This window comes from Enoplosus armatus, chromosome 3 (genome assembly GCF_043641665.1).
Source record: "Enoplosus armatus isolate fEnoArm2 chromosome 3, fEnoArm2.hap1, whole genome shotgun sequence".
NCBI classification, from domain to species: Eukaryota; Metazoa; Chordata; class Actinopteri; order Centrarchiformes; family Enoplosidae; genus Enoplosus; species Enoplosus armatus.
This window is the reverse complement of record NC_092182.1, coordinates 26,145,014-26,166,662: the sequence shown is the minus strand read 5'-3', so window position 1 is coordinate 26,166,662 and position 21,649 is coordinate 26,145,014. Positions and strand designations below refer to the sequence as shown.

The window sequence follows — 21,649 nt, the reverse complement described above, 5'->3', positions numbered from 1 at the left end:
TCTTAGTAGCGTAAGATGTTGGATTAACCGTCTTCCTCTTAGTTAGAAAGTTAGGATGTTATGTTGCTAGAGGGTTATATTGGCAGTTGTTCTGTCTTTTCTTTCTTTAACATTTACAACGCTTTGTTAGATTTTTATTTTTCTAATTTCAACCTCCAAGTTACGTTACTTTTGGGATGTGGAACCTTTGCTGGCCGTTTGTCGTTTCCGCCGGTAGAAACTGTGGCCGGACCCTGAGGGTGGGAAGCGGCTTCTGTACTTGTTGCCACGTCGGAATAGTTGGTGAAGCTGGCTTATTCATTTTGAAGTAAATAAGGAGTAACTTTCCAGAGGGGTCCTGGTTTAGCCGCAGTCATGGTGAGACTTTTCATTAAACGTTGTCGCTAACGTTTGTGTTGTCTGACGTTGACCGTTAGCTGGTTGCTGACGTGCCCAAGTAGCTAGCTCGTTAGCAGTCTGGCTAATGACAGAGGGCTAATCCCTGAAGCAATATAGTGTAGCATATCTTTTTTTGTGTCATTTTAATGCTGATTTATTTGTGTGTGAATTTCAGGTTTCCGTTATCAACACGGTGGACACCTCTCACGAGGACATGATAGTAAGTTTTCCAGTTTTCCTTCTTTTTTTTAGCTCTAACCTAGCCGATAACTGAAGCTAACGTTAGCATTCGCTAAAGAGACAGGAGTTATTGAAAATCGCTGTTGCAGGTGCCACAAATACACATTTTGTATCTTCTAGCTTCGTGTTGCATGTTTGTCAGTCACTGTAGCGTGTCATTTCTTTAAGGGTTAGGTTCGGGTTATTGTAACGTTAAGGGGGAACACATCGACGGGGAACCAGCTGACACGGTGGCTGCTGCTGCTGACATGTCAATATTAATACATACCGTCAGGTGTCAATATTGTGATTTACAGACGCAGTCTAATTATCCTGATTGTGCCACATTTTTGTAGAATGAAAGCTGAAGTTTAGGAAACAATTGTTGTTGCCTCAGGGGGAGATTATTTCCTCACTTCAGGTGTTGATGTCTTGTTCTGTCTGTTGCAGCATGATGCCCAGATGGACTACTACGGGACTCGGCTCGCCACCTGTTCCTCTGACCGCACCGTAAAGATCTTTGATGTCAGAAATGGAGGGCAGATCCTGGTAGCAGACCTCAGAGGGTAAGATTCTGGGCTTCCACAAACAAACCAGGGAGCTAAAGCTGAAAGAAAAATGGTCTCTGTCACTTTACATAGATAAATAAATGGCATTAAATTACATTACACACAAGTTAACTGCAGCCACTTGAAAAGAAGTAGTAAATTATGATTCTTTGTAGTAAGTTTGTCCCTTGTAATAGGCTACCAATTATTTTGCCAGGTTATACATTTTGGAGATAAATAAATTTGCCGTAGAAAGTACAAAAGATTAATGAGGGCTTAAACACTGATATCACACCTAAGGTCGCCCTTATTGGCATATATTTGTATTGCATCATTTCTTTCACCCTGATATTTTAAACTTAACTTGGGTCTCTGTATTTGTGCAGGCACGAGGGTCCCGTGTGGCAGGTAGCGTGGGCTCACCCGATGTTCGGAAACATTCTGGCTTCCTGTTCCTACGACCGTAAAGTCATCATCTGGAAGGAGGAGAACGGATCCTGGGACAAGATGTATGAATACACCGGACACGAGTCATCAGGTCGGTAGCTCTGTGTGTGTCCAGGTGAAATAACATTGTTAAAGTTCTTTTCTGTCTTCCTGCTTTTATATCTGTGACTGTCTCCTCTAACAGAGGATGATGATATAAATGATAAAGTAAATTTCAAACTGCCACGATGTTTTGTTAACAGCTACAGAACAGTGTGTTGGAGTTTCACGTTTGTTAAATCTACCTTTGTGTGTCTCCAGTGAACTCAGTCTGCTGGGGTCCCTATGACTTCGGTCTGCTCCTGGCCTGCGGCAGCTCAGATGGAGCTATTTCCCTTCTCACGTTCACCGGGGATCAGCAGTGGGACGTCAAGAAGATCAGCAACGCACACACTGTGAGTTTGAGATGCAGAACTGTAATTTCTGTGTAATTTTCATGATTTCGTGAGATTAAATGCTGTTGAATGATTTATACCTCTACTCCGTTTATCGGTATTACTCTTTCCATTATTGTATTGCATTTGCTTTGTGAGTGAAATGTGTAATGTAATACTGCGAGCCGGTGCTGCTCTTGTCTCTGTTAATACAACAGGATTAATTCAGTTGTATTTTTCCTGCAGATTGGCTGTAACGCAGTGAGTTGGGCTCCTGCTGTAGTTCCAGGCAGCCTGATTGATCAGCCGTCAGGACAGAAACCAAACTACGTCAAACGCTTCGTCTCCGGAGGCTGCGACAACCTGGTCAAACTCTGGAAGTAAGTTAGACTTTGTATGGCATTTCATCTTTTGGCGCGTAGTGTTTAGCGACTTGACATGGAGAAAATATGGGGCAGAGAACAATCACATGGTTTGTAAAGCAGAGTCAAAAAACTGTTCAATTAGCATTAGATGTTTAAATATAATATATATAAAAATAGCAGACCCTGAGTTTGTTATTCAAGAGGAACTGTACCGATTTTACTCATCAAAGTCTTTCTACAGCTCTTGGGGAGTACTACCACATATGTGAAAACAGTTGTAGAAAGCCTTTTGTCTGCGGCTGAGTTGCATTGTGGGTAATGTAAGTGCCAGGTTTTGAGGAAGATGAATGTGTGGAATAAAAAAGATGATGATATCTCTCGTTCTGCTGAATCGAAACTGTCCATCATGAGTCCGACAAAGTTATAAGAGAGCAGTGCTAAATTGTTGGACTACTCTTGTCAGGGAAGTCGTTTCTTTTGTAAAATAAAGGCTCAAGGAGTTGACAGTTTATGGCTGAACTGTCACTGATTGTCACTTCCCGCCTGCAGAGAGGAAGACGGTCAGTGGAAGGAGGATCAGAAGCTGGAGGCTCACAGTGATTGGGTGAGAGACGTCGGCTGGGCTCCTTCTATTGGTCTTCCCACCAGCACCATCGCCAGCTGCTCGCAGGTGAGATTTATTGGAATTAAAGGGGTGTGACACTTGTATGTCCAACGTTTTCTGCTCCTTAGCAGCACCCAGAATATTGCAATGTTTCAGGGCTTCAATCAATCAATCAATCAAGTTTATTGTAATCATGCAATCTCGTCACTTTGTGCATTAAAAACCATCAAACTGCGTTTATCAGCAGTTTATTTAGAAACAGTAAACTGGCGGGAATTTAGCACGGTGTGAATTTATTATCTGCACCACCAGGTGGAGCTAGAGATTTCTCCAGTATCCTGGTACGTGATTGGAGGTGAAAGCTGAAAAAAGTCCAAAGTACAGACCCACAGGACATCTCTTATCAATAAGAGGCTGCATTAAGTTTATTAGCTGCTGCCTGAACACCTCGATGAATAAAACAAAAACACTGTCTGCTTGGTGACGTTCCACCAGAGTTAAGCGGGATGAATTAAGACTTTGGTCACCGTTTCCTTCTTGTAGGACGGACGTGTGTTCATCTGGACGTGTGACGACCCCGCAGGCAACACCTGGACGGCCAAACTGCTCCATAAGTTTAATGATGTTGTTTGGCACGTCAGCTGGTCTATCACTGGGAATATACTGGCTGTTTCTGGAGGAGACAACAAGGTAATACAGGAAGAAACACTGGCACAGTCTCTTGTTTTTGTTCTCCCCCCAAATGTAAATACATTTACTACATTTTGATAGATTTTCTATGCTTTTTTTATACCTGAATATTTTTTTTCCTGGTTCACTCGTGTCTTTGTGGCCTCATTCACAATAATCCAGATGTTGTAAAAAGAAACGCAGACTTTTTATTTGTCGATTGTTTGGTTTTCAGGCAAATGTTGTGCTAAAAACAAACTGTGGTGAATGTGTTGTACCTGACGTCTGACTGCTGTGAGCACACTTACACACTTGTCTTCGTGTGTGTGTGTGTGTGTGTGTGTGTGTGTGTGTGTGTGTGTGTGTGTGTGTGTGTGTGTGTGTGTGTGTGTGTGTGTGGTTTCTCTGTAGGTGACGCTGTGGAAGGAGTCGATGGACGGTCAGTGGGCGTGTATCAGTGACGTCAGCAAGGGCCAGGGAGCCGTCTCCACCATCACAGACACACAGCAGAGCGAGCAGTGACACACACATGAACACACACACACACACACACACACATACGTACACAACAATGACCCCAATCTTCAAAGAGAAATTAATAAACACGCCGGACATTTGAACAAACACTGTCCACAAAGATCGAGCTACTTTTGTAAAGTTTCTGTTTCTGTTCTGGGCTTCAGCTCTTGGTTGATGACATTATGAGTTACGCAGGAGTTCACCTGTGGGGCACCTGATTGGCCTGCTGCACAGCGGGGTCCAGGATAGATATTCCCAAATTTTATCAGAAAGAAACTTTCACAGTTGAAATATGGAGAATTCAGGCAAATGCACAACTGATTATCATCGTAACATGTTTTTTTTGTTTTTATCAGATACACTCAGTTCAGAGTTTCCACATGTACATTAATGCTGGTCCAAACAGAACTTAGTACACAGCTTCACACCCGCCCTCCACCCCGTCCCATGATGCTCTGCTCCTGAAACATTCCACCTCCACCAGCGGAGAACAAAACTCTGCCGTCGCCCAGGATGATGAAGCAGAAGTCCATTGTTTTATTTGCTGGTTAACCCAAACCGCTAAACAAGCCTTGTATTGAGCAGGAAAGCCCCCGCGTGCAACTCTAAAACAGTGTCTTTCATTATATGTAATGTATCTGGTGCAAAACTCACTTCACTGCTCAGCTGCAAGCAAATCCTCACGTTCTGTGAAACAAAGAGTGACCGACTCTCTGCCTGATTCTCACATGCGACAGACTCGTCCTCGACTGCAGCTCGTAAACGTAATGATAATAAATAAACATGATTTATTTACACATTGTTTTCAACACACATGAGGCTGGTTGTCAGTAACTTCAGAGTCAGCAGGTGAATTCAGAACCTGCCCTAATTAGTCAGCCACTACACTGCTATGGCAACCAGAAGTGAATAAATCAGTATGTTGCCAAGACAACCATGAATGAGGCATAATTGTAAACAGTTTGAGTGTTTTCTCTCTTGTGAGATTAGACACCATGGATGTGTTTTTCATATTTGATGTAATTAAATAACTAATGAAATATAACATTGTCCTGTTTCTTGTCTAATATGGCTAATGTTCCTGTAATTAGAAGAAGAAGAAGTTGTTTCTGTGGATCCTGCAGTCGCGATCTGTGTGGTCGGTCTTTTACTATCTTTATCGCTTCATTAGTTACCCAGATATCAAAGAACAAAGAAGATTCAATTGTCCTTGTGGTGCTTTTCAAAATATGTAAAACAAAAGATCCCCTCCATGTTTTAAGATGGATAAAAATACTCTGCTTGGAATAATAGTTTGTGTCTGACGTGGTTTTCCCACAAAAAAGGTTCAATGACTTTGTTAAAAAATAATTATTAAGATGACATCTACTTTTCCTCCCTCATTGAAAAATCCAGAATCTACAAATATCCAAATACTCATTTCAAAAGTTGAACTGCTGGACAGACGCTGTTCTGCACAAGGAAAAACATTCAGCACATTTGTTAAAGCTCAAGATACACAGTGTGTTTTGAGTATATCTAATCTATAAATTATAAATTCTGATCTGCATATAAGTACTCCAAATGTACTGCATTCACTTTGTCACTTTGATGTGGACTTTCAGATCATTGCACATACATGTATGCACACTGGTCAGGGTAACTTACTGTATATCGCGTTATAACTTTTTTGTTATCTGTATATAAATATTATTTTCTGCTCATCTGTATTCTGTCCCTGTCTTCCTCTCTGGCCTTCTTGTGCTGCTGTAATGCTAAATCTCCCTCCTGGGATCAATAAAGGTTGATCTTGTCTGATCTTAGTTCAGCAATGCAGCTTAATGCAGACACATTATCTGCCCGTCACGTGTCCACGATATTAATACACTGTAATTGTTGTGAGTTCCTCTATTAGAGAGAGAGAGAGAGAGAGTCAGCACGTCTTTTACACAAGTTACAAAATTATATTATTATAATAATATTAAAGAGAATAATTCAGATTTCTTCCGTGATATTCAGCTGGTCACAGTCTGAGTGGTCCATATGTGCAGAGTGTCGTCTGGTTATTAATTTGATAATAAGGTTGTTTTTCTAATAGAGGAGTTGTGATGTTCAAACAGTGAAAAAAGGGAACAGGATCATTTCATTTGTTTCAAACATCCAGGGAGGAGCTTCCTGTCTCCCTGCAAGATCATAGAAATATGCAGTAAGCCCAGCTGAGTGTGTGTGTGTGTGTGTGTGTGTGTGTGTGTGTGTGTGTGTGTGTGTGTGTGTGTGTGTGTGTGGGCACCGAGGAGGAAAATGAAATTTCAAATGCTGACCACGTTGGACGGTTTCCTCCCGCCACTTTTTTATATGAGTCACTTTCCACCCGGTACTCTGAGGGTAAATCTTCCATCAGTTGGAGGTCCAGTTATTATTTTGCTTTTTCCTGAATTATTTTAATGTTTAAACTAAAAAAAAAACATCAGAGAGGAAACGTCTTTTTAGTGAAACTGGTCAACAACTCATCATCAGAAACCCAGGAGCCCCAACTAGAGTGTAAGAAGATTCATTTTGTATTTTATAAACTTGTGTATTTTCATGTAAAATCTTAATCTGAAAAGTAACTACAGCTGTATTTAAACTACTATCAAATATCTACAATATTTCCCTCTGAAAAAGTACCTTAAAATAGTGTCCATGTAAAGTTTGAGTAAATGTACTGCTGCTTACAGTGCAGGCAGGAAAGGGCAATATTTAATTTCCTCACCACCTTTTTTCGCTGATATTTGAACGGATTCACTGCCAATCATTTGACTGTTTGGGCGCCAACTTGTTGTCTGGCAGAGAAACTTCCTGTCTCTCTCTCTCTGGGACATTCGCCTCCTTCGTCTTCTCTGCAGAAACTCTCAGTCACGTCTGTCTGCTGACACACTAACAACCTCTGCTGCTGTTTGAATATTGGATCATTTCAACCAGATTGGTGAGTTTTTTTTTGTTTCTTACTAGTTTTCTACTTTTCAGTGCTGATGATACTTGCAGCAACCAAAGTGTGAAGTGTTATTGTGTGATTTTGCGTAGTGTGATGTCAGGTCAGAGTAGGCGGGAAACCTGCTGGACTGTTGTAAAGCCGCCAAACTGACATTAAAAATAATAATAATAATATGTTAAATATATATTTTTAAAACCAGTGCTTCTCTTCTCGTTTCTTCTCCTTCTTCTTTTATATATTTTTTTATTCTGGAGAATCTATTTTTTTCTTCAGGCGTTAAGGTGTAGAAATGTAAAGTTTATAAAAGTATAACAAAAGTTTATTTACTTATCTAATAAGTGCTTACGTAATTACTAAGTGCTTTAAAAGGAAAAACATAGATAATACACTTACAAAGTCATGTAAACCATAAAAAAGTTTGATAATTTCATACATATAATCATACATGTTTCATGTGTGTCACGTACAATATATCACATACACAATTCAATAAAACCTTATTATGTTATGTGTTTCTACATCATGAAGTCCATTTCCTTTCCACTGAACGTGTCCTGAACAGAAAGACTTCTGTGCTCGATTCCTGTTTCATCTTTTAGCAGCTGGATACAAATGAACTCACCTCCCTGCTGCGTCACATGCAGAGGTTTCAATTAATGCTAAATAAAAATACACACCAAGATAAAGACAACCGCTTCCTTTCTGATGTTTTCAGGTGCAGCTAAAACTGTCAGATGTGGCTTTTCTGCTTTCACTTCCCCTTTTTCATCTGCTGCCTCATTTCTTTCTTCTTCTGTGTCACACCACGCTGGTCCAGACGGAAATATCTCTATATTTGTGGTTTGAAAGAGAAATGTCTCAACAGCAACAACTATCGGATGGATTGCCTTGAAATTTGGTACAAATATGAATGTCCCCCTCAGGATGACCAAATAATATTATATTCCCATCAGCCTCAAGCACCACCGTGCTTAAGTGCAGCCTCACAGAGCAGCTGGCGTGGCTGTAGAGGCTTGTTTAAATCTCTGAAATGATGCACTGGATATATCAGCGACATCAGAGGGTTCAGATACCCCTCAGGGCTCAGACGACACCCTCATGAAACCAGCTACTGTTAATAGTGACGCTCAAACTCCAGAAACTGTGGACTCTGAATCCCCAGTACGACGCTGCCCTGAAAGGAACCGTAGACCCCCCCCACAGTTAACTTCAACAGAGACTATTGAACTGATTGTTTCTTTCTGTTTAAATCAAGTCCAAAATGTGTATTCCCTGAAACACAGTCTTTTGTTTCATATGTTTTGTTTGCTGTTGACTTAGAGTTCATCAAAGCTGGAAGAGAGGAACAAGAACACTCTGATATAATAAAATAAAAGACAATCGGCACTACTTTTTGTTAACTGATTCAATGGTCAGTATACCTTTTTGACAGTGGTACATCAGCGGAGTGATACCTGTGTGATTGAACGTGCACGTGAACAGTAACGACACTTAAACTGTATCTCGTGGTTCAACTCAAGTGAAGAAACGTAACAGATTTTTGTTTTTACAGTCAAAATGAGGATCGCAGCCTTCAATGTCAAGAAACTGGGACTGAGCAAAGTCAACAATGAGGCTGTGCAGAAAACTCTCATCAAGGTAACTCACTGTGCTGGACCGGGCTGAGATCAAAACTCTGACGATCAGTAAAATGATTTATTATATTTCATATTTCTGTGATGCTCAAACGGTGTGAAAATAATAATGTTTATTTTGGAAGACAGACGTGATCAATGTTTGTTTGTATGACGATCACAGAAACAAGACCTCTGTTTGGTGTTTTACGCTGTGTTTCTGTAAAAATGATGTTTTGTTGATGAAACTCCTATGAATACATTATAATATGCTGTATTTGGTTCTATAGCTCAGATGTTATTATTGATTTTTCTATTGACCTTTTTTCACTGAATACATTTTGTCACAGTGAGAAAATCTGTAAATAATGAAGTTAATGATGGCTGAATTCCATTTAGCTGCTTCAGTTAGTTTCAGGGTCCTTGTATTGTTCTTGTGCTTTTCCTACTGAACTTGTGTTTAATGATGTTTTTATCAGGCTTTATCTTATTAGTGTGTTTGTTGCAGATTGTGTCTCGGTACAGCGTCGTGGTTTTGCTGGAGGTGATGGGTCACGGCGGCAGGGCCATGGACAAGTTCCTCATAGAACTCAACAACTACGGGTAAGTTCTCTACGCATGGACAAATACACGGTGCCTCTAATTCTCCGGCCAGGTGCCATTAAAACATCGCACTTCGCCACGTTTTGCCAAACATTTTCTGCCGGAGTGAACAGAGCTGAGCGGTTTCACGTGGGTTATTTGGTCAGCCATGTTTTGTAGTTCGAAAAAAAGTATTAATTTACCCAGAATTCATAGCAGTGTTAGTGTTAGTGTTAGTCCTGCTTAAGACAGTCAAGAACTAGACAGCTTTGTGCAACAGATGAATCTATTTAAAGTTTGTGAAATCGGCTCCTGCTGTGAAGTCAAAAAGGTCTATTCTTACAATGCGAGTAAGACCTTTTAAATGCTTCCAAATGTTTTCACTCTTTAACATAAATACGTCAAGAAAAGCTGTTTCAGTTCCAGTTGTTTCTGTATTTTGACAGAAGGAACAAACATCATCCGTACGCTGTGGAGCGCAGTGAATTTCTGGGACGCAGCTCGTACAGGGAGCAGTTTGTCTTCTTCTACAGGTATTTTATTTATTTTTTATTTAACCTTTATTTAAACAGGCACAGGGTCTCATTCTCAAGAGAGACCTGGTCTGAAGTATGAAGTGAGTAACTGACTCCGAATGAAAACCGATTGCAGTATCTGCTCATCACAGTGTCTCCAAAAACAGAGCTCACCTCTGCCACAGCTGCACAATCCTCTGAACCTGTTGCTTTGATAAATCATTTGAAAGAAAGATATGAAAAGAAAATATTTAGAAAGATTTAACCCGCCTGCGTCTGGATCTGCATCAGAATGGATGAATTGTGCAAAATGTCACATGAGTTAAGAGTTATAGCCATTTAAATTAGATCATGTTACTGTAGCGCCACCTTTAGGCTGAGTTAATATGTGCATGTGCGTCTCAAATAGACCACTCCTACATGAGTTCAGTTACTAATTATAGGAAAACTTTGTGGAATATTAAAAACAAATAGTTTTATTCAAACATTCGCGTCTCAAAATGTTTTGTGAGGTGTATTCTGATTATTTTGAACCAAGAAATAGTGAAGAACAAAGACTTTTCCTTTAAACCTTTACTGTCAAAGTGCTTTATAAATGATCACATCGGACCAAACACCTCATCCTGGGAATATAGATGTTTAACTGACATCCTTCAAGTACGGTCCACATGTCGAAGTGTCCTTGAGCAAGTGTGAACGGGTGAATGAGAGAGTGAGACCTGATCTATAAAGTGGTTTGGAAACCGTTCAGGTTGAAAAGTAGCGATATGTGAAGTCCATTTACCATATATAAGGTAATTGGCAGAGATAATGAGTACACCTTCAAAACAATAAAAAGATGAACAAAATTACAACCCAGTCCAATGTTATGAAGCCAGACTGTGGAAATACAGCTCCAAAGTTTCTGATACAGTACATGTGTACACGTGTACATGCATACAGGCAAACGTGTGTGTGTGTGTGTGTGTGTGTCAGAAAGGATGAGGTGAAGATGATCGACTCCTACCAGTACGAAGAAGAGGAAGATGAAGATGTGCTCGCCAGAGAACCCTTCATTCTGTTGTTCAAGTGTCCAAATACAGGTATGTGTGTGTGTGTGTGTGTGTGTGTGTGTGTGTGTGTGTGTGTCCACTTGTTAAGCCGTATCTTACCGGGTGTGTTTGTGCTTCCAGTCGTGCAGGACTTGGTACTGATCCCAGTCCACACCAAACCAGAGGACGCGGAGAGAGAGCTGGACGCTCTGCATGACGTAGTCGAAGCTGTGAGGGAAAGATGGGACACCGATGTGGGTTGGAAATGAGCAGCACAGAATAATTATAAAGCACAACAGTGATGTTTATCATTATTTGATGGGTTTGAGTGGAATGACTCATGAAATGGTTGCTTTGTGAACTACAAATCTCCACTGTGTTCACCAGCTCGTCTCTGACTGTGTCTGTCTGCTGTTTGCTGCTGAGCTTAAGTGAAAGACCTTCGAGACTGAACCAAAACAGCAGAGTTGTGGGCCGTAAAACCAAAACAAGGAGCTGAAAGAAGCTAAAAAAGCTCCGTAGAGCTGAGGGGTTCGTCACTACGAGCGACGCCTGATATATAAATGTTTTTCTATTTTAAATCTAAAAATATTTGTATTTGTAAGTGTAAGTGTATTTTTACAGTGTGGCATTAGTACTTTTACTTAAGTAAAGGATCTGACTACTTCTTCCACCGCTGCACAAGCGTGATACTCTGTCACACTATCTTACACAGTAAAGAGTGAGTTTGTAACTGTGGATTGGAGGGTTGCATTGCATTGCTAGGCTGTGGCTATTTACTGGAAAGAGCACATACTACTGCAGATCTGCTGAGCTGAACGAACGCGTACAAAAGAGTTGTTTGTGCATGTTTGCTGAAGTCCTCATTGTACCTCTCTGTTGATAATATACGTTGCTTGATGCCCAGTTTATTTCCTATGCTACCTATTACTGTATGATGATGTTGATGGTAATAAATTCTGTTGATGTTTTTCTGCAGAACATTATGATTCTGGGGGACTTTAATGCAGATGGACGTTACCTCTCACGAAGACGGAGGGAAAGTGTTCGCATCAGCTCCTCTGTCTACCATTGGCTGATAGATGATGATGTCGACACCACGACAAGCGACTCTACCGACCACACCTACGACAGGTATCTTTTCGGCTCGTTTAGTCGTATTTCTGTGTACTCTACAAAACAATAGAGGTGAATGGGATTTCTTTACAGCAGTGAAACTTTACATTTAAAAAAACAAGATCCAAACATTTCTAGGGAGGGAAATATCTCAACAACTTGAGGTTTACGAGGTTAACGAGGTTAATTTATTTTGTCATTATACAACACAATGAAATGAGAGTTGCAGCCTCTTCACGCTGCACACACATAACATATCAACAAATACTTAAACATTAGAATAGATTTATACTAAATTATAAACCGGGACTGTCTGTCATTTTTCAATATTGTGAGCACCACTTGTACCTCCATGGTGCTGATGTGGAGTCAGAAATCTCAGACATATATTATATTAAATCTGGACAAACAGACCCAGACCTACAGACCTACTAGAGGTACAGTGTGAGTTGTTTTTTGGGTGAATTGACCTTTTACTAGAGGAAGTTCCAAGAAAATGTCTGCATGTTAAAACAGCATGTAAAGATTTTCAAATATCACTGCATCTTCGTCTGACAGGATTGTGGTGTTTGGAGATGCCATGTATGACGCTGTTGTTCCCAAATCAGCTCGGCCTTTCAACTTCCAGAGAGCCTATCACCTGTCGGATGCTGCCGTGAGACTGTTTTGATATTTTACATGGAGGTTTCATACAATAAAGTTCACAAACTCATTTCTCCACCATGATTTATGACGCGTGGTTTTCTTCCAGACTCAAGCCGTCAGTGACCACTACCCTGTGGAGGTGGAGCTGAAGAAGAATTAACATCCGGCAGACGAGCTCTGAGACGAACGGTAAACAGTATGTGTTGTTTTACTGACGCTGCACCGGTCATTTATTCTGCACTGTGTGACTGAATACTCATCCAGACGTATAATGATCTCTACAAAATTAATTAAGTGTATTCTGGTGCTTAAAGTCGCTGTGTCTGTTTGTCTGTTTGGGTGTGATTATAAAATCTTTCCAAATATTCTGATGGCGTGAATTTTTGTAAATCAATAAAACTATCCCTGTGAAAATTGATGTTGTATATGCAACACTGTCTCCCAGACATGACATGTATATGACTAATTAGCAACAGCAAATAGGAGCAAAACATAACGCATAACATAATGAGGAAATGTTAATTAACATGTTGGGCAAGTCGCAAAATGTCACTGAATGTATCCGTAAAACGTTCACCAGTGGAGGAAGAAGTCCTCAGATCTTTTACTACGGTAAAATGAGTAATACCACAGGGTCGAAATGGTGGCTAATTTTGTCCATTTTGATTTATTTATATATATATATTTCTTGACATACTGCTGGGTAGCTTGTGAATTTCACCCTGTGGATCAATAAAGTCTTAATGATAATATCATAATGTAGTGTCTTTTTTTGATGCTGCCACTAGGGGTCACCAAACAGAAAGGTTTAAATCGCTTCATGAAGGGCTTTAATGATGGACGCTGATACCACATGTTGACTGAGTACTTCCTCTGTCTCGACTGTCTTTCATGTTTTGTTTTTTGTTGTCCTTTTGTGAATGAACCTCTAACAGGACGTCAGAAGAGGAAGGACGTCTCGAGGGCTGCGACATTAACCTCATCATGATAACACAGCATTAGACAATACACGCAGGGCAGAGCACATTACCACACATTATATCACCGCTTACTTATAATCATACTCATAATGCTTATGGCTTTGTGTTATCTGAATAAACCAGTCATGAAAAAGTATTTTCTGTGCTTTCTTTGTCATTTGTCTGACATTAGATTCGATTAGATTGGTATTAACGTCTTGGTTCACACAAATTACAAAAAACTAAAATGTCCCTTTTGCCTCTAGTGATATCAAGCCATAGAAAGAAAACCATTTAACCAGCCATGACCAATGTTGTACAGTTTAGGACATGTGACTTGTATTGACAGTAACAACAACAGAGAGGACAATCACATTTAGTATAAACTTCAAGGGAGCAGGAGCCAAGTGCAAATCAGCACTAACATATTTTGTTCATATTTATGAAGGTTAATTATAAAGGAGCCATTCAAGTCATTATGTTACATTTCAGTTTATGTATAGATTCAACAAACACAATACGTGTTAATTAATAATTAATGAGTTTTAGAGGTGTTGGTAGGTGTATTTTTAAACTTTGGACAGAGCCAGGCTAGCTGTTTCCCCCTGCCTCCAGTCTTTATGCTAAGCTAAGCTAACAGCATCCGGACTTCAGCTGACATTGATATCAATCCTCTCATCTCACTCCTCGAAAGAAAGCAAGTCAGCATATTTTCCAAAAGGATTTCTTTATGAGGGAATACATTTACATTTTAATAATCTCTTTTCCTGATAGTTTACAAACAGCAGAGCTCTGCAGTACTTACAGACAGGAAACACTCACTGACACTGATAACAGATAGAGACTGCTCGGTGTGTTATGGTTTGCATGCATCTGCTGCTGTATGTACATTGTGTGTGTGTGTGTGTGTGTGTGTGTGAGAACTGGCTTTGTGGCCGACAGAGATACTTCCTGTCTGTCAGAGGTTTGTTCAGTCTCAGTCTGTCTGCTGATACAGAAGGAACTGCTGCCACTCAGCGTTTACCTTTTTCATTCAGCTCGTTTCATCCTGACTGGTGAGTTATTCCTCTGTTTGTTTCTTACTTTTCTGGACTAAAAATTACTATTGAATCTCTGTGTCTACTTGGCATCTTACACTTGATGAAACCTGGTGGGAAACATCTATTAACTATTCACTCATCTATTCACGCCTGAATGGTTCTTGCAGAAAGCCGAATGAAGAAAAATAAATAAACACATTTTCAGTTTATTTTATAACAAAATGAAAATTGCTGTTTGTGTTGCACCAGAGCAGCATTGTTGTGGACGTCCACAACTCAATTTTATAACATAATGTTTGAAATTGACATTGTCATTGACAGTAACTGGCTGTCTGACTGCAATTCAGTTAAATTATTAAGTGTAAAAAAGAAAAGAAAGAAAACCTCAAATGTTTAATTTGAAAAAATATCAAATATTTTAAGGCTGAATCATCACAATTTCTAAAGTGTAATAGTGGAAGTACTTAAGTACAGTTTTGAGGCACTTGGGTCCATACTTAATACTTCTACTCTACTACATTTCAGAGGGAAACATGGTACTTTTTACTCAAAACATTTTGTACGAAACATCTCATCTTATAAAATATGAAAACATGACAAAGTTGTTCAAATTTGTACCAGCTCAACTAGCTGCAACATTAGAATACTACTTGCATGTAAATGCCTCAATAATAATAATAAAATAATCCTGTAATATATCTTATAATGTAAACCTCTGAAATGGACCCTTCTGCATAATGACCACTGTCAGTTTTGTTACTTTAAGTACATAAAAGACATGTTAAATAAACTGAGATCTCATCCTACAGAAGTTAAATATTTAAGTCTGAATGAAGTTTGAGTATGTGGGGAAAGGAACAGACTTCTCACCATGCATAATACTTCCTCTCAATTTATTCTACAAATATTGTAAAGTGTCTTCTGCATGATTCCTTTTTCACTTCATATGAACTTTTATCTTTGTAAATAAAGTCACATCAGAGTTCTTTCTTCGTTTCCCACACTTCATTTACCTCAATTTCTTCTTTTTTTCTATGTCTGTTCCCCATTTTCTTCCTCTGTCTATCTTTTAACAGTTTGAACAGCATGTCCTTTATATTCATCCTCTGAAACACTATAAATCATCTGAAGTCAACATGAAGATAGCAGCCTTCAATGCCAAGAACCTGGGATGGAAGAAAGTCACAGACAAGACTGTGGTGCACCTCCTCACCAAGGTAACTCCCTGATGATGAGGACACCAGTGATGATAACACACTACAGCATGTGTCGCATTTCAACAGCGCGTCGTGTTGACTGTGTCTCCTCCAGATCATTTCTCGGTACAGTGTGGTGGTGATGCTGGAGGTGATGGATAAGAGCGGTAAGGCCATGAAGAAGTTACTTCAGGACCTCAACAACACCGGGTGAGTTCTCTGCACTGTAAAACATGTTAAGAGAATTTTTAAAAGCGCTTTTTCTTACATGTAAAGCATTCCCATTATCCACAATTAGATTTTTAACAGCTCGGAAAATATCATAATGAAGCCCCCGAGCATTTTAAGCATCTAAAAGTGCAGCTGATTTGTTAATGAAAGAAATAAGCTGACAAACACGAAAACAAAGTGTTCGCTGGCACAGCAGAGCGTTAATTTCAGGATTCAAATACAGAGATGCCTGAGAGGATGTAATGTTGACTGCAGCCCCCAGTTTGGATGTAACGGAGGATAAACTGATGATTTAGCTGCTTTCAGAGCCTCATCAGTAGTATAAAGTAGTAACGTTTGTTGGGAGTTTGAACTACAACACGTGAAGATATTCAAGTCAAAAAACGGGTTCACTATTAGTTTTCTAGAGACCTCGGTGTTAGCCATGTTAGGGGATGACAACGTCGGTCTGATGGTCCGCTGCTTTGGTGCGGACTGAAACATCTCAACAACTGTTGGGTGGATTGCCATGAAATTTGGTTCAGACATTCATGTTCCCCTCAGGATGAACTGTAATAACTTTGGTGATCCTCTGACTTTTTTTTTCTCCAATACTTTGGTTTATGACTGAATACGTACAAAACTAACAACATTCCCATCAGCCTCGGCTGTACTTTGTGTTTAGTGCTAATTAGCAAACGATAGCATGCTAAACTAAGATGGCGACTATGGTGAACATTACACCTGCTTAGCATTAGCATGTTAACATTGTCATTGTGAGCATGTTAGCATGCTGATGTTTACCTTTAGCTCAAAGCACCACTGTGCCTAAATACAGCTTCACAGAGCTGCCAGCGTGGCTGTTTGACAACTGGACACAATACTGATGTCATTTAGGGCTGCAACTAATGATTATTTTCATTATAGATTCATCTTAATTGTTTAGTCTATAAAATGTGAAAATAATTGTGAAAAATGCTCAGTTTCCTGTTTCCCTCAGCTTCAACCGAAACCGTCCCTACTCCGTGATCTCCAGCGGCCAGCTGGGACGAAACACCTACAAGGAGCAGTTTGTTTGTTTCTACAGGTGGGAGAGAACAGGGTCACTGTCTGTCAAATTAAAGCCATATCAGAATCAGAAATACTTTATTGATCCCTGGGGGGGGATTTTACAGTACTGGTGCTCCCATTCAAGATTAGAAAGCAGCATAAATTTAGAAAAAAAAAGTATGTACAAAATATAAAAATAAGAAATAGAGAATTAAAAATATACACATTTACAATATTTAAGTGAAAAATAAAAGTTAAAAATATATACAGCAGCAATGTATATGTATGTCTATATATATATATATATATATATACTGTCAATTTAAGAGTAATAGTGAGGTAGTATATTTAGAATATTTCCAGTCTGTTTATTCTGAGTGTTAGTGACACTCAGAGGGAGGGGCCGAACAGTCTGATGGCCACAGGCAGGAATGATTTCCTGTGGCGCTCAGTTGTACATTTGGGAGGAATGAGTCACTGAAGGTGCTCTTGTGTCCGACCAGTACGTCATGGAGAGGACGTGAGACATTGTCCAAGATGCCCCGCAGCTTAGACAGCATCCTCCTCTCTGACACCACCGTCAGAGAGTCCAGCTCCACCCCCACAACATCACTGGCTTTGCGGATCAGTTTGTTGAGTCTGTTGGAGTCCGCCACCCTCAGCCTGCTGCCCCAGCATGCAACAGCATAGAGGATAGCACTGGCCACCACAGACTCATAGAACATCCTCAGCATAGTCCGGCAGATGTTGAAGGACCTCAGCCGCCTCAGAAAATAGAGACGGCTCTGGTCCTTCCTGTAGAGGGCGTTAGTGTTCTTTACCCAGTCCAGTTTATTGTGAACTCCCAGGTACTTGTGATCCTCTACAATGTCCACACTGACCCCCTGGATGGAAACAGGAAACATAATAAAAGATGGGTAGAAGTATTTGTTTTACACACAGTTTGTGGTACATGTAGCTGTCTGGTGAATGCACACTAAAGACTAGATGCTGGTTATGGCAATAACATATACTGAAGAGAAGATGACGGCTCTCCAAGCTTCTATTACCGATGTTTGGACCACATTTGGTCTTTCTCGAGGCTAGTTCACGTAGCATGTATATAAACACAAATATCTTATTATATGTGTGTGTGCGTCTCAGAAAGGATGACGTGACACTGACAGATTATCACCAGTATGAAGATAATCAAGCTGGAGATGTGGACGCCTTCGCCAGAGAGCCCTTCATTCTGCGCTTCAGCCTTCCAACTACAGGTGAGTGCTGTGTACTATAAGTATTATGTCTTTTTGTCTGGATGGGTGAAACACATGCTTAAGTGTCTACTGTATCTGTGTTTTCCAGTTGTGAAAAACCTGGTACTGATCCCAGTCCACACCAAGCCAACAGACTCACTGAAGGAGCTGGACGAGCTCCATGACGTGGTTGCTTCTGTCAAGAAGAAGTGGAGAACTAATGTAGGTTTGATAGTTTTTAATTTAATTAAGTTAAATTAAATATGTGAGGGTGAAGATGTTTAGCTCCTGTTGTCACAAAATGTTGCAGGTACTTAAACACAACAGCAAATATTGTCTTAATGTTTAATTTTGATCTTATATGGGATGAGTTGAATAATCAATAGACGGGCCAGAATCTAGAATGAGCTATCTTTGTAGTATTTAACCTTAGTTACTATGAGACAGAGGTGTTTCTTTACTGTCTTTACTGCAGACGTTTCAACTCTGGAAACTGTTCTTCTTTATGGCTGTTGTATATTTGAATGATTACACATGTAAATCTGAGTGTGATAAAAAGGACAAAACAGTTGGAAACTGTTTTGTTTAATTTGTCTTTAATGTCTTTACAACTGAAGGCATTTAATACAAATATCAAACAGCTTGATTTCCGGCTTTACATACAGTGCTTTTTCCAGTATGGCTGCTAATGATTTTGGTCCCATTGTTATTTCTTTTGCAGAAAATTATGATTTTGGGGGACTTTAATGCAGATGGACGTTATCTCTCCAAGAAAAAGAAGGAAAAGATCCGCATCCGCTCTGCTCCCTACCATTGGCTGATAGATGATGATGTCGACACAACGGCTAGTAACTGTAATGACCACACCTACGACAGGTGAGACACATCTCAGTGTGTATTCTTGTCTTGTTTAATTGACTAACTGTTTTTAAAGATTGTGACGCATCTTCTGCCAACAGGATCGTGGTGTTTGGACAGACCACGCTGAAGGCCATCGTCCCCGGCTCAGCCAAGTCTTTCAACTTTCAGAGAGGGTTCAACCTGACTGATGAAGAAGTAATGCTGACTCGTGTTTGTGTTGATCAGCACAGCTTCAAACCTCTTCATCATTGACTGTATTTTAAATGAGCACCCCAGTGTCGCTATTCAAAATTTGACTTTATTTGCTTTCCAAGACTCTCAGTGTCAGTGACCACTACCCTGTGGAGGTGGAGCTGAAGACCAACAAGAAACACAAAGCGCCAAGACAAAGGAAGATGGCAACATCCACCAAAGGACAAACTCAGAAGAAAGGTATCTTTTGTTTTATTGATGTCAGTGACAGATACTGTACCCTATATACTGTGTTTATATTTTGCTGAATGCAAGATTGAATGCATCAACTGTCTCATTCTGATCACAATTCAATTCAATTAGATTCCATTCAATTAGATTTGATCAATCGTAATCTTTAATTGTTTATTTTAATCAGTTTCAGCATGTCACATCAAGGCACTGCAATGCACAGTGGTGGAAGAAGTACACAGATCTTTTACTTAAGTAAAAGTACCAGAACAACAATGCAAGAATACTACAACGAGTAATAGTACTTAATTTAAAATCCTACGTAAAAGTACAGAAGAATTATCAGCAAAAATTGAACAGTAGTTATAATTTTTTTCAAAAATAGAATTATATACAATTAGCTAGTTTGAACTACTTCATATACAGTTAGCCGGTTTGAACTGCTTCATATGCAGTTAGCTAGTTAGCTAGTTTCAGTAAAAAGTACAATATTTCCCTTTGAAATGTAGTGGAGTAGAAGTATACAGTAACAGAAAATGTAAATACTTAAGTGAAGCACAAGTACCTCAAAAAGTACAGTACTTGAGTAAATGTACTTTGCTACTTTCCACCACTGGCCTGGAATTAGAAATACAGTAAAAGTGCAGTAAAGTTGCAAGTTCTCAGAACTCGCACAATTACAGCCACCATTAATGCTTTTAATGTACATATGGACGTGTAAGTATTGTTAAAACAGGTGTTTGAAAGGTGAACGTATCCTTTAACATGTTTTTGTTCTGGATCAATCGCACGTTTCAGTTTTGTTCTGTGAATGTAAATTGAACACTAACAGGACCGCAGAAGAAGAGGGCCGAGTCGGCAGAACCACCGAAGAAGAAAATTACAACAAAAAGGAAGAGAGGACAGTCATCTGACTCACCAGCCAAGAGAAGACGTTTGGACAAATGATGAAGAGATTTTGCATCAATCAATAATTTCAAAGTGTAATTAGAGTTTCAGCCAGAACTGCTTAAACATTATTATGTGGAAATATTATTAGGTGTTGCAGCTTGATGATTATTTGAATTGGTCTAACTGTTCAACTTGGGTCGTTTATTTTGATGCCCGTAAGTACAAATGGCCTCTGTTGACCATCCAGATCAATCCACTGTAGCAATGCGATTTTAAATAAAAAAGGTTTAAAGATACCAGCTTTGAATGGCAATATCAATCAGCAAGGTACCTTACTGTAGCTATATATTATTCTTATATTTGTCTTCAATAGACAAAGATAGTCACCATTTGTGTTCATGACCAGCTTTGAAAGTCTAGTTGGCAATATTGAATTTGTTTGTATGTATTAAAGCCCTCAGAGCCCAGGACAGACCAGAACACATCAAACCTCTCTGGATTGTGTAATGTATATACAAACACATATACAGTATATACAGTAGATAACTGCAGATAAAAACCTGCCAACCTGATAAAAACGGTGACCCAGCTAAAATTCTTATACCCTTTTCAACACATCCCAATCTGTATTGATAAATCTTTTTGTCAGTATTGATTGTAAAGTAGTTTGGCTCTAATGTCAAGGAAGGTGGTAGGTAGGCAGCAGACACGAAGAGTTCCCAGAGGTGAATATTTATTTATAGTGCTCTCCATTTTACATGCAACTCAAAAAACAAAAAATATAATAGAAAAAATACAAAGAAAATTAGCTCATAGAACTCAAACTACCAGCACATGTGACTGTCTCTCCTCCTGTAGCAAAAACCCCAACTGACTATTTATAGGGTGTTAAATAAACGCCAAGACCGCTTCAGCCAGCACCAAAAACAAAGCAGGTGACCTACACAGTAAACTTATAATCAGGAAATCAAATACCATTCATGGGCTTACACCTCAGCTCATTGACCTTACTGAATTTAATGGTAAATAAATCCTAACACATTACTTAGAATGTGTAAGAGAAACAAAACCTTTCTACAGAACAGACGATCAGATTCACCTTCAGACCAAACTAACAACTTCCTCTGAGTGAGTTCAGCTCCAGGAGAGAGAAGTGGGAAACTACAA

At 39.6% G+C, this 21,649-nt stretch overlaps 3 protein-coding genes across 4 annotated transcripts; all 3 read left to right on the top strand.

The window, feature by feature from the left end:
- The first annotated feature begins 227 nt into the window (after window positions 1-227).
- Window positions 228-5,207, top strand: sec13 (SEC13 homolog, nuclear pore and COPII coat complex component). The gene is made up of 9 exons (XM_070902404.1): window positions 228-357; window positions 554-598; window positions 1,048-1,163; window positions 1,532-1,683; window positions 1,893-2,026; window positions 2,252-2,385; window positions 2,920-3,040; window positions 3,518-3,664; window positions 4,055-5,207. Exons 1-9 carry the CDS (start codon window positions 355-357, stop codon window positions 4,163-4,165), a joined length of 963 nt encoding a protein of 320 aa, XP_070758505.1. The 5' UTR covers window positions 228-354; the 3' UTR covers window positions 4,166-5,207.
- Window positions 5,208-7,039: 1,832 nt separating this feature from the next.
- Window positions 7,040-13,714, top strand: LOC139282615 (deoxyribonuclease-1-like). 2 transcript variants are annotated; one of them, XM_070902407.1, is made up of 10 exons: window positions 7,040-7,106; window positions 8,668-8,753; window positions 9,237-9,331; window positions 9,757-9,843; window positions 10,801-10,907; window positions 10,998-11,110; window positions 11,836-11,990; window positions 12,531-12,627; window positions 12,724-12,806; window positions 13,553-13,714. In XM_070902407.1, the coding sequence occupies exons 2-9, from the start codon at window positions 8,673-8,675 to the stop codon at window positions 12,775-12,777; spliced, it is 789 nt and encodes a 262-aa protein (XP_070758508.1). In that variant the 5' UTR covers window positions 7,040-7,106; window positions 8,668-8,672; the 3' UTR covers window positions 12,778-12,806; window positions 13,553-13,714. The 2 variants fall into 2 exon arrangements, with proteins under 2 accessions (XP_070758508.1, XP_070758509.1); XM_070902408.1 differs by having other exon boundaries at window positions 12,724-12,813.
- A 2,038-nt stretch (window positions 13,715-15,752) lies between these two features.
- On the top strand, window positions 15,753-20,734 carry LOC139282614 (deoxyribonuclease-1-like). The gene is made up of 9 exons (XM_070902406.1): window positions 15,753-15,833; window positions 15,928-16,022; window positions 17,023-17,109; window positions 18,216-18,328; window positions 18,417-18,529; window positions 19,029-19,183; window positions 19,267-19,363; window positions 19,483-19,600; window positions 20,424-20,734. Exons 1-9 carry the CDS (start codon window positions 15,753-15,755, stop codon window positions 20,537-20,539), a joined length of 975 nt encoding a protein of 324 aa, XP_070758507.1. The 3' UTR covers window positions 20,540-20,734.
- The last annotated feature ends 915 nt before the right edge of the window (window positions 20,735-21,649 follow it).